At 47.3% G+C, this 16,159-nt stretch overlaps 2 protein-coding genes across 2 annotated transcripts in view; one reads left to right on the plus strand and one right to left on the minus strand.

The window, feature by feature from the left end:
* Nucleotides 1-16,159, minus strand: part of drd2b (dopamine receptor D2b) — a 231,374-nt gene that overhangs the window by 192,769 nt on the left and 22,446 nt on the right. The gene's annotated exons all lie outside the window — the stretch shown is intronic.
* Nucleotides 9,046-13,330, plus strand: LOC143714813 (E3 SUMO-protein ligase ZBED1-like). The gene is made up of 3 exons (XM_077206246.1): nucleotides 9,046-9,476; nucleotides 10,069-10,807; nucleotides 12,641-13,330. Exons 1-3 carry the CDS (start codon nucleotides 9,277-9,279, stop codon nucleotides 13,328-13,330), a joined length of 1,629 nt encoding a protein of 542 aa, XP_077062361.1. The 5' UTR covers nucleotides 9,046-9,276.

Below are 16,159 nucleotides of genomic sequence, written 5' to 3' on the forward strand. Positions count from 1 at the left end.
TTAAAATCAAAATTAATAATAATAATAATAATAAACACTACTTGAAAAATATATATTAAATTTTATGATTTTACAGTAGTAACACTGGCTGTAATAACTATTTTTGTGGAAGGTAAAGTATGGTTAAACTTTTTTTCAGAGAGCGAGAGAGAGAGAGAGAGAGAGAGAGAGAGAGAGAGAGAGAGAGAGAGGTTTAACAATCATTTATTTATACATTTTTTACTCCATAATTATGAACAATATCACCACTACTATAAATACATTTGTACTCTTATTATTATAAAGCCTCCTTTAAATGTTTTAAAATTTTAAAACAAACTCATCCTCATGTAACATACATAACTCTTCATAAACACACCATATATCACATATTGCTTGCACATTTCTTCAGGATCTATAGTTGCCAATTGTAAACCTTTATTTTTTCGTGTTTTCCACACTGCCAGTTTAGCCGTTCCAATCAGGTAATTTAATAAACACATTTTTTTCCGTTTTGAAAATCTATATTTGATTCCTCCAATAAACACCCTATCCGATAACTTCTCATCAAATTTCCTAAACCAGCTCCCAAACAGTTTAAAAACACCTTTTAATCTCTCACACTTTAAAAACAAATGCTCCAAATCCTCTTTTTCCCCAAAGAATCGACATTCCTCCTTTACCGCTGTATTCAGGTGTGCCACATGTCCGTCTGTTGCTATCGCCCCATAAATAATCCTCCACTGCAGATCGCCGGACCGCTTCTCTACAGGAGGCTTATATAGGGCTCTCCACCTGTCTCGTATCAGGAAGTCTGACCTCAACAAATCTGGCCACTTTGAAGCCTTCTGTTTTCTCAAAGAGTCCTGGTGGATTGCCTTTACTGTAATATTGTACATTTCCTTCTTTGACGTGCTTTTAAAGGAACAAAACTGTGGATTCCCAAAGGATAAAATGGCGTCCACCACTTCTTCTTCGTTCTCCTTTATTGCTGGAGAAATTACCAGTTCCCTTTCAGTCGATAACGTCGGACGTAGTCGACGCCGACTGAAATGGGATCACGCTAGGGAGCCTATCATCTTCGATTACTATTGAACGAGCCAATGAAATTTGGCGTGCGTGATTTGCATCACACACTCCGCCCCCGCGGCACGGGTATAAATACGGAAGTGGATGCACGCACTAGTTGCCTTTCGCTTCGGAGCCGTTCGTCTTTGATGTCTCTGAAGAGTGCTGTTGTGTTCAACGAGCGAGTGTGTCGGTGTTCTTGCGGGAAGACCTCTCCAGTGTTGGTGTTCTACAGCGTGGTGCAGCGGTGATCGCGAGCTTCTCAGCTCTCAACTGCTGTTTTAAAAGCATCAAATTTCTACTGTTTGTTTGTGTGTTGACGGTTGGTTAGAGGGCGAGAAGTGAGTGCTTCACTGTTAGTTGAAAGACTATTCAGTGTTTGCCGCGGTCATTCCCTGTGTGCTCCGGCACTGGTGACGGTCCCATTTCCTAAAAGAGCAACACGGGTGTGAGTGCGTCTTTTTCAAGATGCCATTCCATCCGTGCGTTTCTGGGTGCGGTCTGGCACTATCCCCTTCTGACGGTCACGAAAGTTGTGTCGCATGTTTGGGCTTACAGCATGCTGAGGCAGCTTTCGTGGATGAGTCATGTTCTCACTGCGGGAACATGTCCATCTCGGTGTTGAGATCTAGACTCGCCTTCGTCAAAAGCGTTGGTGCAGTCCCCACCTCTGGGCCCCGCCCCTGTTCTTCCTCTGGGTTACCTTCCCAGAGGAGGACTGGGGTGCCGTCCAAGCTGGGTGATCTGAGGATCACAGTGAGGGGTAATCCGCCCGGCCACGCCCCGTGGGTCCCTCACTCCTCTTTCACACCGCAACCGGTGGAGCTCCCCATTGATCCCGCTGGTCCCTCTGTAATGGACGGGCCAGCCGTGTCATTTGGGGCCCCTCCAGGGGATACGTTGTCAATCGCAGCATCGGAGGGGGAGCTGAACTCTGGAGATGATGACTCGGCTGCACTGCCTCCCTCCGGGAGACCAGTGTTGCCCGAGCCAGATCCAGAGATGTCAGCTATGCTGAAAAAGGGCGCCGAGGCGGTAGGGCTCGTGTGGAACCCTCCACCGTGTCCCGAGCCGTCTCGGTTGGATGATTGGTATATCGGGGCGGGCCGTACTGGTTCTCAGTCCGCCGCCCCGGTTCCTTTCTTTCCTGAAGTGCATGAGGAGCTTACGAGGGCATGGATGGCACCTTTCTCTGCCAGAAACCGCCTGAGTAGCTCCTCCCCCCTCACTACCCTTGATGGGGGAGCGGTGAAGGGTTACGAGGCTATCCCTCCGGTGGAGCGGGCCGTTGCGATGCAGTTATGCCCAACGGCGGCCGCTTCCTGGAGAGGTGATCCTCGTCACCCCTCTAAAGCCTGTAAGTTCTCGTCCGCTCTTACGGGCAAGGCTTACAAAGCTTGTGGGCAAGCCGCTTCCTCCTTGCATGCCATGGCGTTGCTCCAGGTCCACCAGGCCCAGGCACTCATGAACATGCACGAGGGTAGTTCGGACCCTGAGCTCATGGGTGAGCTCCGCACTGCAACTGACCTCGCCCTCCGGGCGGCGAAGGTTGCAGCTCGCGCGGTGGGTTCGGCGATGTCCACACTAGTGGTCCAGGAGCGCCATCTCTGGCTCAACCTGGCCGATATGAGAGATGCGGAAAAGGTTCGGTTCCTGGACTCTCCCATTTCCCAGGTTGGGTTATTCGGCGACGCTGTGGAGAACTTTGCCCAAAAGTTCTCTACAGCTCAGAAGCAGACGGAGGCCATCCGGCACATCCTGCCTCGGAGGGACGCTGCTGCCTTCACCCGCCCCCCGAGGTCAGATCCTCCGCCTGCTCGTCACCGAGGGCGTCCGCCTGCAGCCGCCTCAGCTCCCGCCGGACCACCGCAGCAGCCTTCACCCAGGTTCCGGCGCGGAGCCGGCCGCGGAAGGGGCGCCCAGCCCGCTCCAGGCGCTGCCAAGCCAGGTGGTAAGCTCCAGCGCAAAAGAAAACGCTGAACCTGGACGGGCTCTCAGGGATGGAAGAGTTGCTTGTGGAGTGGTCGCCGATCCACTCCCTCTGGCTGGTTGGAGGGCCGGCTGGACTTTTTTGTTATGTGTGTGTCTGTTCCGCCGCCTGGCCCCTATAAAAACGGGGTCAGCGGTACCCACATATTCAGAAAAAGAGCAATTTTTCTATTCCTGAGTCCCAAGTGGGCCAGTATGGCGGGTGTGACCCTGTATTAGCCTTACATCCCCCAGCTTCCCTTGGTCGCCAACAGGCAGCTTGGGGCGTTCGAGGACCCGGTCATCCGCCTTCTCACGTCCCCTGCCGCTAGTGGAGACAGGTAAGTGTTGCACTGCACACTAACACCACTATCTCTACTTTGCTGCCCCACCTCAGGCTCGGCTACCCCGCTCAAGTCAGTGATAGTCATCACATTAGGTGTTGAGCAGACGTGCTCCTGAAAATTCAGTGATATTCATCACACCGAGTGTTGAGCAGTGCTCCTGACTTGTGCGTGCTTATCTTATCCTGCTGGCGAAGGATTTGATATAGCCGCTCCTCCAGCCGGTACGAAGGCCAGTTGTAAACTCGTTCTTCGTGCTACTAGGTGGTGGGTCGTGACCATCTTGGCCCAAGATTGGTCTGCAGCTTTGACCTGAAAGACACGTAGTGTCCTTCCCCTCGAGTGCTCCAGAGCCCGTTGGGTCTTCAGGTCAACTGGAAGAGAGTAATCTCGCCCACGGGCTGAGTATCTCTTTTTCAGTTTTGGAGAGGTACTCGGTCCAACACGTCTCTCCAGTGAGAATGTGTCCAGCTGGTGTTGAAGTGAGAAAGGGTCCCACTGAAAAGATTCAGAGGCTCCTGGGGTATACGATAGTCGCAGCCTTTGGCTTCCTCCGTATGTGACCGCTTCAGCGCTAGCTTTACGATCGAGTCCCGAGGTGACCGTGGCAGAGCAGCTCACCCTGTGTGACTATAGTTCATCCCGGTCTGCTGCCAAACCCTCCTCAGCAGAGGGGCCATGTACAAAGGGCGTGTTTTAACGGGGGCCTGGGCGACCCCCGACTACACGGGCATTCGTGCCTCGAGTTGTTAGACATTGCGGGTGTCACAAACTCTCCCGTCACCTCCTCCTTGGAGTCAGACGCTTCTGAGGGCGCCTTGTTCCACTCCTCCCGCTTACTCAATCGTGCCGCCATCGAGCCTCACGACAGTTATAGCCAGGGCAAGTGGAGACTCCATCCCCTGGGTCCGCTGGGTCTTGACCATTCCGGGGCCGCTCAATTGCCCCCCCGGTTTTATTTTTCCGCCAGTGTTTGGGTAAACCGAGCGGACTACCCTTGGACAAACACTGGGTCTCAGCTGCCCCGGGGGCCCGCAGAATACGTTTAACCCCAGTGAGCCTTCTAAGAGTGACTGCGACTCAGGGTCGCCTTGCGCCTGCTCAAGTCAGTGAGATCATCACACTTCATGTTGAGCAGAGTTGCTCCTGAAACTCAGTGAAGTTCATCGCACTCAGGTGTTGAGCAGCAATGCTCCTGTAGCTCAGTGAGTCCATCACAGGTAGCTCAGTGAATTCATCACACGCAGTGCTGAGCAGAAATGCTCCTGGTGCTCAGTGAAGTTCCTCGCACTCAAGTGTTGAGCAGAAATGCTCCTGAAGCTAAGTGAGTTTATCACACTCAGGTGTTGAGCAGTAATGCTCCTGAAGCTCAGTGAACTTGTCACACTCAAGTGCTGAGCAGAAATGCTCCTGTCGTTCAGTGAAATTCTTCGCACTCAAGTGTTGAGCAGAAATGCTCCTGAAGCTCAGTGAGTTTATCACACTCAGGTGTTGAGCAGGAATGCTCCTGAAGTTCAGTGAACTTGTCACACTCAAGTGCTGAGCAGAAATGCTCCTGTCGCTCAGTGAGGTTCTTCGTACTCAAGTGTTGAGCAGAAATGCTCCTGAAGCTCGGTGAGTTTATCACACTCAGGTGTTGAGCAGGAATGCTCCTGAAGCTCAGTGAACTTGTCACACCCAAGGGCTGAGCAGAAAATGCTCCTGAAGCCCAGTGATCTTCACATGTTGTGTTGAGCAATGCTCCTGTCTTTTGCGCCCGTCACTTGCACCTACGTGCCAAGTCAGGAGAGGAACAGGTCTTCATAGTTGCCCCTTATTGGCCCAACTAGACCTGGCTCCCATCAACAGCCTTCCTGACTTCCCCGGAAAACTCTTCGGGGGCGGGGCACGATGGCACACGCGTTCTTCCCCCGGGGGTTCCGGGCGGTCTTACATCTGAACGCGGAGGTTCAGGTGGCTATCACAAGAATGTGTGATAGTTACCATCACTTCTGCGAGCACCCCCTAGAATGGGGTAGCGTGCTTACGCCTTTAGAAGTGGAACCTAGTCGTTGAGTGCGTCTTCTCTCCAGAGGAGATCCTGAAAGCTTTCGATCACTTCAGTGCTCTCTTTCCAGCAAAATGGGTTGCAGTAGGCTGTTTTCCTAAATCACCCTCAAAATGATGTTGCCTCGGTGTTTAAACGACGCTCATCGTGTTGCAGAAGTATGCAGAAGCACGTTCTGATCGTCAGGTTCCTGAGGAGCAAGGTCTTGTAAATCCTTGTGTCCCTCTTTATCCTCTTGGGCCTTGTCCCTGGTGCGACTGCACTGCAGAGACCGCCCCTGAGCCACTGCAGGTAGTGAGTTAAAAATTCTGTTATATCAGTTCTCCTGCTCGCGTGGTCTCTACTAGAGGGTAGGGACTTGCTCGCTTTCGGTCAACGTATTGTGCCTGGAGTCTGGGCCGGCTAACTCTCACAAGATGAGACCCCGGCTCGGATTGTGCCCAAGGTTCCTACCTCTCCCGTAATAGGAGCAGGTGGTGAGCCTGCAAGCGCTGCCCTGGAGGAGGCAGATCCAGCCCTGGCTTCTCTGTCCGTTCGCTTGGACGTGTACAGAATGCAAGTCATAGACCTCAGACCAGCTCTTCAAATATCTGTTGGAATTCAGCAGAGAGGGAAGGCTGTTTCCATGCAAAGTTGCACTTAGTGCTTGCCTTCATTTCGGCAAAGATCCTAGATGCAACATGTCCACTTAGGTGTTGAGCTCCTCTATGATGAGTGTAAAGTGCTCCGCCTGGGCGTTGACGATATACTTTGCTAAACAGATTCTAGAGTTGGGGGCTGGACGACACCTAGTTGAACCGCTGCTTCCCGTGGGCTCCCTTCTCATGAAGCCAGTTTCACCGTGAGCCCGGTTCAAGTGTCGGCTTGCTGCGCCATTCCCCTCCTATGGACTGGATACGTGCGCCTTTCTACTACAGTTGAGTTCCCTTAAAATTGAACCCTGTTGAGTTCCTCCACACCCCTCCGACGTCGGACGTGCGGAACGTCTGGTGTTAGGCCTACCACTCGTAAGCAGTGTGGAACCTGTGTTAGGCTGGGTCCATATGTTGCGGTCCCTTCGGTGACCCCATATGTGTATTCTTCCACGATACGGCTCCCTGCGGTGAGCCCATGTCTTCCCTCGGCAGAGTCTCTCTGCCGTCACTGTCCGGTGTGTCTCCCCCCGTCTTAGGCTGGAGCCACCCCAGTGACATTCCATATGTTAGACTGCCCGGTTTCCGCCCAGTTCATATGTGTATTCTCCACATTACCTCCCTCTGGGTTGGATGTGGCTTCCGCAGCGTCCCTTCCTTCCAACGTACGGGGAACGCTTTCCCAGTGGTCCTGTAGGAACAGCAGTGACTTCCCTGGCCTAAGCCCTGTCCTTCCCCGCCTTAAGTTTGCGGGGGCATCAGGAGGCTTTGGTTTAGGCACTGGAAGGTGGCAGCGTTAGTGGCGTGTTCAATGGTTGATCCCATTTCAGTCGGCGTCGACTACGTCCGACGTTATCGACTGAAAGGGAACGTCCTGGTTGCGTATGCAACCCACCGTTCCCTGAAGGAGGGAACGGAGGACCTAGTCCCCTTGCCACTACCGCTGGACCACCGCTGACCCCGGGTTACTCTCGGCTCCTCAGCGAAAAGCAACTAGTGCGTGCATCCACTTCCGTATTTATACCCGCGCCGCGGGGGCGGAGTGTGTGATGCAAATCACGCACGCCAAATTTCATTGGCTCGTTCAATAGTAATCGAAGATGATAGGCTCCCTAGCGTGATCCCATTTCAGTCGGCGTCGACTACGTCCTCCGTTCCCTCCTTCAGGGAACGGTGGGTTGCATACGCAACCAGGACGTTCTGGAAATTGCACATTATTCCCCATGTCCTGGATATTCACATGTCTTTGTGCAATAAATGTCCTGTATCCACTTTGTAATGCGTTGTAAATTTCTTCCTTTAGTTTTGACACCAGACGTGAAGATCTCAAACCCGTTGCTTCTTGAAGTTCATCAATCGATTTCCATCCTTCGTCATTCAATAAATGATCCAGCTTTACAATTCCATTCCTTAAGAAACATTGTTGTACAGTCACAGAAGACAGTATTCTGGTGTGAATCAATGGATAAAAAAAAGGGGTTCCTCCGGTGCCCAAAGTTCTAGATTGTCCATATTCCGTTCAGTTCTTATAGCAGTTTTCCATGTTTGCAACATAGCTTTATAAAAAACAGTAAGCTCAGACATGTTCATCTCTTCAAGCTTCATTAAAAATAGTTGTTTATCAAGTCCAAAGCCACCAACTGTCCTCATGATCGCACTTGCAGTTTTTCCCCAAAGCACATCTTCATCATACAGAAATCTCTGTGCAGCTTGTATCCTGAAAGCACGGATTCTGTTTCTCACATCCACCAGTCCTTGACCGCCTTCTTGTACTGGTAGGTATAATACTGCAGCACGCAACCAATGTTGTCCATCCCAGAAAAAGTTCACTATTGTCCTTTGTATATTGGAGATCAACTCCTCTGGTGGCTCCATGACCATAGTCCTATGTCACAGAATATAAGCAGCCAGATTGTTTACTACCAGAACTCTTCCTCGATATGACAACTGTGGTAATAGCCATCGCCACTTCGACAATCGGGCAGACACCTTTTCTATCAAACCCTCCCAGTTCTTTTTTTGAAATTGTTCATTTCCTAAAAAAACTCCTAAAATCTTTAGTCTATCTTTTCTCCATTGCAACCCTCCTGGAAGTTGTGGAACATTTTCCAAATTACCAATCATAAAACCTTCACTTTTTGTCCAATTGAACTTAGCAGAGGAGACTTTTTCATATAATTCAATATTTTTTGTTAAAATTTCAATATCTTCTTTTTCTGTAATAAAAACTGTAATGCCATCTGCATAGGCTGATAAAACCACCTTAGAATGACCATTAACATGAGGAATTAAAGTTCCATTTAAATTGCTCCTCAACCGACATAATAAAGTTTCAATAATTAGACTATATAGTTGTCCAGAAATTGGACAGCCTTGCCTTATGGCTCTTGTCACTGGTATTGGAGCACTTAAACCACCCCCTACTTTCAGCATCACAAAAAACATTAGAATACAACAATTTAATATATGAAATTAAAACATCACCAAATCCATAACCTTTAACACTTTAAATAGATATTCATGATCAACACGATCAAACGCTTTTTCTTGATCCAATGACAACACTCCAAAATCATTCTAATTTTTCTGATTGAAATCAATTATATCTCTTACTAGGAAAAGACTATCTATAATAGATCTCTTAGGAATGCAATATGTTTGATCATTTTTGATCAACAAATCTAGACAGTGCTTGAGTCTATATGCTAAACACTTCAAAACAATCTTATAGTCCAGACACAACAGAGATACTGGTCTCCAGTTTTTTAGCAGTCCAAGTTCTCCTTTTTTTGGAAGCAGTGATAAAACTGCTCGACGACAACTTATTGGAAGTGAATTATTTTTTATGCACTCTAAAATTACTTCATATAAATCTGGTCCTATTAGGCCCCAGAATTGTTGATAAAACTCCGCCGGTAGTCCATCGATCCCAGGCGATCTACCTTTAGATAATTGCCTCATAGCCTCTGTGAACTCTTGAAAGGTGATTAAATCTAGGGCTGCAACAACGAATCGATAAAATCGATAAAATTCGATTATTACAAAAGCTGCCAACGAATTTCATTATCGATTCATTGTGTCGCGCGACTATTATGTCACATGTTGAGCGCGCGCAGCTGAGAAGAGAAAAAAAGTTGAGCGCGCCGCGCAGCAGAGCTGAGAAGGGAAAAAAAAGAGCAGAGCGGAGGTAACGTTAGAGGAAAGACCATCGGAGAGACCCGTAACATTGTTCTGAAACATGGCGGAGGCAGAGAAATCAGTACGACCTAAATCATCCAAGGTGTGGGAATATTTCACACTAAATAAATCGAAAAAGTGTGTTAATTGCAAGATATGCAAAAGCGACATGGCCTGGCACGGGAGCACCACGGTGATGATGCAGCACCTAATACGTAAACATGTTGGAGTCCTTGATGAGGAAGGGAGTTCAACAGCAGGGTAAGTCACAACAAATTACTACTTTTGTTCCGTTTTGAAGTAAAATGTATGTAACGTCCCTCCAATAGCTCTTCTGGTGCTGGTGTTTACTCATTATCCAGCTTAATAAGCATGAAACGTTAGTGATAGCTCGTTAATAACAGTACTAGGCTAAAGCAGGGGTGGTATAACGTTATAGTTAGCAAGACAAAAGACACGTTTTTATTCCCTTGGCTTTTTTGGTCCATTAATATTTCAATCTGTTGTCATGTGTAAATTATCACCAAGGCTACATTTATTTGATCTAAATTACAGTAAAAACAGCAATACTGAGATATATTGAAATAGAAAACGATAAATTTTATTTTGTAATATTTATTTTTGTATTCTTATTATATATATATATATATATATATATATATATATATGTGTGTGTGTGTGTGTGTGTGTGTGTGTGTGTGTGTGTGTGTGTGTGTGTCTTGTCTGTAATTGCTGTTTGTGTACTTGCCTTTACACAACTAGTAGCTAAAACAACAAGTATGTATGCAAGTATGTATTAAAGTTGATGTAATTTGTGCTATTACACATACTAATACTATCTTTTTGATTCCAGAAAAAAACAGCAAACCATGAGAGGCTTCTTGATGGGAAATGCTTCATGTACACCACAGCAAGCTGCTGTCTTGACGGATAGTATCCTCAACATGCTTGTCACTGACATGAGGCCTCTGTCGATGGTTGAAGATGACGGCTTCACTAAAATGATCCACACCTTGAACCCTGGTTACACTCTGCCCTCCAGGACCCACTTTACAAAGCTCATGGAGAGAAAATATGAAGAGACATTCAAGGAAGTGAAGACTGCAATAAACACCAACAACAGCAAACTTGCTCTCACCACTGATGTTTGGACAAGTGTAGCAACTGAAGCCTACCTTGGTGTTACATGCCACTACATCACAGATGACTGGGACATGCAGTCAATCTGCCTCACCACCATGCCACTGCACGACAGACATACTGCATCTAACATTGCAGAGTGCTTGGAGCAGGTAGTGGCCAGATTTGAAATTCCTCCTAGCAAAATCATTGCCATAGTCCATGACAATGGTGCTAACATTGTTGCTGCGGCAAATATCCTGGAGGAGAAGCATGGGTGGTCCTCTGTCCGTTGCACTGGCCATACTTTGCAACTTGTGATCAATGCTGCGTTGAAGCATACAAGCATTGAAAAAGCTGTCGGGGCTGCAAGATGTCTGGTAGAACATTTTAAGAAAAGCGAGCTAGCCAGCAGTAAGCTCAGAGAGAAACAACAACAAATGAACACACCTGAGCACAGCCTTGTTCAAGACGTAAGCACCAGGTGGAATAGCACATTCTACATGATAAGCCGACTGCTTGAGCAAAGGTGGCCTGTAACAGCAACACTGTCTGACAGCTCTGTCACACAGAGAGGCAAAAGGTACCTGGATCTGAAACCAGACCAGTGGAGCCTGCTGGAAGAGCTTTCAACAGTCCTCAAGGCTTTTGAATGTGCCACTGTGTTCATAAGTGGACAGAAATATGCAACAATATGTGACCAGTCACGGAAACTAGGGACACAAGTCGGTTCTGGGGCATTTTGAATTATTCATAGATTCTGAGAGTGTAATATCCAAGCTTTCCAACGATGTGTAACATGTGGAAATCTGATAATATTTGGAGAAGTTGTGGCCATTTTAAAGTAGGCACTTAAAAAAGCTCAAAGAGGAGAAAACGAGCTCTAAAGATTGTGCAGTTCTCACCTGTCTCTGCTGCTGGGGGTGACAATATGGCTCATTTACATCTCATTTAGATAAGCCATACCCCCTGTAAAGCTCCTCCATGTGCTTTACAGCTTTTTTTGCACTTCGAATGAGTGCACTTCTGCCGCACTAGGCGAAAAACAATTGTGCTGCCCCTCTATTTGCAACGTACCAGCAACAACACACAAAGACCAATAATGCCATATAGCCTGCATATAACGCGAAACCAGCAACAACACATAAAGACCAATATGCCATATACATATAACGCAAAACCAGCAACAACACACAAAGACCAATATGCCATATAGCCTGCATATAACGCAAAACCAGCAACAACACACAAAGGCCAATATACCATATACATACAGTATAACGCAAAACCAGCAACAACACAGAAAGACCAATATGCCATATACATATAACGCAAAACCAGCAACAACAAACAAAGACCAATAAGCCATAGGCCTACATATAGCGCAAATAGTGCGCAACGCTCGTGTGCCCAAAATGTCAACAATATAAAAGTTTATGCAGGAGGCAAATGCCTGCTGGCATTTCTCTTTAAGCAGTCATTTCTGCAATTTTCCATATAATCACATTTCACCTCCTCAAATTACTGTTGCAAATCTCTTTACACCACTTTCTTATGTGCGTATACACACACAAATGAAATGTCCGCAAGCACATTATATCATCAGCAGGTTCAGCATCTTAAATAACGACTAAAGAGCAAATGAAGCTTAACTTACATTTCAGAAACACGCACGGCAGGCCTTCATCGCAGCAAAGGTCTTAACTGCATCCTCTATTTCGATTCTCCGTCACATATGAAACAGCCAGCCACCGCTGTCAGCGAGCCGAGCCGCCGTATTGAAGCACTGAGGGCGCGCGCGCTGCGCCCATACCTCCGGTTCAGTTTCCCGAGCCCACGAAGTGCGGCGAAAACATTTTCGGTGTAACTGCCAGACGGTTCATCTCGTCTGCGACAATCTTTGCGGCATCCATCTTCATTGAATTTTGATATCAGAGAGAGCCGGCCAGAGCACAGCATAATAAGTAGCCATGTGGTTGACTTGGAGGGCGGGGGCAAAAGCGCCGGGTTATTCAGTATGGAAATACACACAGACAATGACACGCCACGCCCCTACTGCATGCTAGAATCTCCGAAAACAAGCCGATTTCAACCTCAAAATGTAAGCTTTTAAATATACCAATACTGCTATCTCAAACATGGAGAGGCTTCTTCGTGATTTCAATTAACAGATTCTCCAAAAAATTGAAAATCACCAATTTTGAAAAAAAACTCTTCTTTCTCATTTTGCTCGAAAGTTGTGCTGCCGACTTGTGTCCCTGGTTTCTGTGACGGGTCACATATCTACAATACCTCCACTTGTGAAGGGGCTGTTGAAGTCCACCCAGAGTGCTGTCTACGAGTCAGCCCCGCTGCGGGCTTTTCAACTCACTGCTGTGCAGCAGTTGCAGGAGAGATGGAAAAGGGAGACTGCTTTCTCAGATAGAGCACCAAACACAGTGATTCTTGCGATGGTCCTTGACCCAAGGTTTAGGAAACTGAACAAGTTTCTTTCACCTGATGAAGTCCTACGTGTTCAAACTAAAGTGCAAACAATGGTACTTGAAGAGAGAAGGAAGATGGATGTGCAGCAGCATGGCAGTTGCAGTGTTACCTCCACCGATACTACAGCAACTGAATCAACACCTCTAGCCACTCTACTTGACTCACTCCTTGGTTCTGATGGTGAAGAAGATGATAGAGCAGGCCAAGCTGAGGATGTCCACACCCAAGTGAGGAAAGAAGTCCTTACCTACTTTGGAGAAAAAAGCCTTGCCAAGGAAGAAAACCCATTACTGTGGTGGAAGGCTAACAATGACAGATATCCCATGTTGGCCAGGCTAGCCAAGTCTTACCTATGCATCCCTGCCACCTCAACACCATCTGAGAGGCTGTTTTCTGCTGCAGGAAACATAGCCTCCAAGAAAAGAGCCAGCCTGAGCCAGGAGCATGTGGACATGCTAACATTTTTGCATTGCAATGCAAAGTGTCTGAACAAAGAGAGCGAGAGAGAGTGAGTGTGTGTGTGAGTTTGTGAGTGTGTGTGTCTGAGTGAAGTAGTGTAGTAGATAAGTTCAGACGTTCAAACAAATTCTGTTATGTTTTCTGATTTGTATTTTTCTTTATTTGTTATAAATTATTTATTGTTCCTCAGACAGCTCAAGTACCTTTAAACAAAAATCTAAATCTTTTTGTGCACTTTAAAAAAAGCCTATATATTTAATTTGGCAGATGTAAAGTATACCTGTGATGTGTGTATGTTTTTTGTGATAGTCCTTTTTTGTTTTACTTTAACAGCTCAGGGATGTTCAAGGAGCAATCTGTTTGTGCACTTTCTAAATATGTTTTGCACTGTCAGTTCTATTTTTCAATAAAGGGTTGAAAATTAATGCTTTTTTATTTTTTCATTTTTTTATCCGATTCATCGATTAATCGAACAAATAATCGACAGATTAATCGATTATTAAAATAATCGTTAGTTGCAGCTCTAATTAAATCGTCCAGCTCTTGTTTCTGTTTTTTCTCCAAGCTGAGGTAACTCTTTAAGCAAGTCTTCAGCACAGTCAATGTCACAACTCTCAGCTGTATATAATTGTTTATAAAAGTCTCCTGCTAGTCTCCTCATTTCTGTAGGATCTGATGTAACTGATCCGTCCGAACGACGAAGATGACAAATTAACTTTTGTTGGACATGTTTTCTTTCAAGGTTAAAAAAGAAAGCACTTGGAGCATCCATTTCTTTTATAGAACAGTATCTTGATCTTATCAATGCTCCTTTTGCTTGCTCATGTAAGAGAAAGCTCAGCTCTTGTCTTTTCTTACTTAACCCATTACACTGTACATCTTCTTTATTATTTACAACTTGACTTTCAATAAACTCCATGACCCTGTCATGATCCCGGTATCCTCCTCTTACACTCTACCACCCTCTCCTGGTCACACTCTTTATTACATCCATTTACACACACACATTCCCATTCATTATCTCTGCCGCTCTCAGCTGTCTCTCATCACCTCATCACTCTCCCTCTTCTCCTCCCCAGCTGGTTCCCTCTTTCTCTGATTAGACTCTCTATTTCTAGTCTTCCCTGTCCTTTGTTCTTTGTCAGATTATTGCCATAGGTTACGTACCTGTGTACCTGCTGAACCAAGCCCTGTCGTGTCGTGTCCTGTCTGGTGCGTGCCTCAATCTGTCTACCGTGTACCTCGTCTCTGCTTTGTTACTTCTTCAGCTAACGTGAGTGGTCAAGGATTGGCGTTCCCGTGCTCTCTACGGACCCAGCCTGTCTCATCCTCCGGGGATTTCCCGTTGCCGGTCCTGACCGTACATTTCTGTTCTATTACTGAGAGACTTTCCGTTTTCCTTTGGATGAGACTTTCTTCAGTTGGATTTATTCGCCTTATGTGCCACCTGTGTTATTTTGCCTGAACTAATAAACTTTGTCAAACTGCCCTTTGCTTTTGGGTCCTCTCTCCTACACGTGACAGAATAATCTGACCAGAAATGGACCCAGCAAGGGAGAGTCCTCTTCAATCTGCACTTGAGATCCAGGGAGCCATGCTGGGCCGTCATGAGGATGAACTGGCCGCCGCTCACCATGCCATGGATTCTCTTGCTACTCGCATGACCGATATCTCACAACAGCTTAATCACCTCCGAGTGGAATCCTCCACCTCTAGAAGCCGTGACACGCCTGAGCCGAGAGTGAACAACCCGCCGTGCTATTCCGGTGAGCCCAAGGAATGTAGATCCTTTTTGACTCAGTGTGAGGTTGTCTTTTCACTACAGACTTCCACATACGCTGAGGATCGCTCTCGCATCGCCTTCGTCATCTCCTTGCTGGCTGGCCGGGCGCGGGAGTGGGGAACAGCTGTGTGGAGTTCGGAGGCTGACTGTCTCAGCCGTTATTCCTCCTTCAAGGAGGAGATGCTGCGGGTTTTTGACCGTTCTGCATTCGGAGCGGAGGCTTCCCGTCTTTTGTCTACGCTTCGTCAAGGGAGAAGGTCAGCAGCAGATTTTTCGATTGAATTTCGTACCTTATCTGCTTCATGTGACTGGAACGAGCCTGCCTTAGTAGCCCGTTTCCTCGAAGGGCTCAATGCTGACATTAAGGATGAGATCCTCGCCCGTGAATCACCCACTCGACTGGATCCTCTTATTGATATGGCCATTCGTGTGGAGAGGCGCTTCGACATGCGCCGCCGCAGCCGCAGCCTTGAGAGGGCACTTTTCTCTACCCCGGCTCGCTCTTCTACACCGCCGCCTTTCACTGACTCCGAGCCTATGCAGCTGGGTGGTTTACGAATCTCCGCGGCCGAACGCCAGCGCCGTATAACGGCTCGTCTCTGCATGTACTGCGCTTCCGCCTCCCATCGTGTCGCCTCCTGCCCGGTAAAAGCCAAGGCTCACCAGTAGAGAGAGGGTTACTGGTGAGCGCTTCAACCCTAGACCCTCCGTCACGCGCACGCACTACTTTCTCTGCTCTTCTCCGCTGGCCAGGGTTTTCCACCTCCTGTCCGGTTTTGATCGATTCGGGAGCCGAGGGAAATTTTGTGGATGAGACTTGGGCTCGAGAACAGGGGATTGCCCTCATTGAACGTAAAGACTCCACCCCTGTCCACGCCCTTGATGGTAGTATCCTCTCTAGAGTGCGCTTTGCCACTGCTCCGGTGAGTCTCACCATCTCTGGTAATCATCAAGAGACAATTTCTTTTCTAGTTTTGCATTCTCCTTTTAACCCTGTTGTTTTAGGACATCCCTGGTTAGTCGAGCATAATCCTCAGATTAACTGGTCTAGAGGTTCAATTCTTTCATGGAATTTGTCGTGTCATGTCAAGTGTTTGAT

This window comes from Siphateles boraxobius, unplaced genomic scaffold (assembly GCF_051911475.1).
Source record: "Siphateles boraxobius isolate OS27281-9 unplaced genomic scaffold, OSU_SipBor_1 56, whole genome shotgun sequence".
Classification (NCBI taxonomy): Eukaryota; Metazoa; Chordata; class Actinopteri; order Cypriniformes; family Leuciscidae; genus Siphateles; species Siphateles boraxobius.

What these genes read in the sequence shown, in the direction of transcription:
- LOC143714813 (XM_077206246.1), top strand. Translation starts at nt 9,277, where the DNA reads ATGGCGGAGGCAGAGAAATCAGTACGACCTAAATCATCCAAGGTGTGG. An exon ending in GAAGGGAGTTCAACAGCAGG is followed by an intron (nt 9,477 to 10,068) that starts GTAAGTCACAAC and finishes TTTTGATTCCAG; the next exon opens with AAAAAAACAGCAAACCATGA. An exon ending in AGCACAGCCTTGTTCAAGAC is followed by an intron (nt 10,808 to 12,640) that starts GTAAGCACCAGG and finishes CCACTTGTGAAG; the next exon opens with GGGCTGTTGAAGTCCACCCA.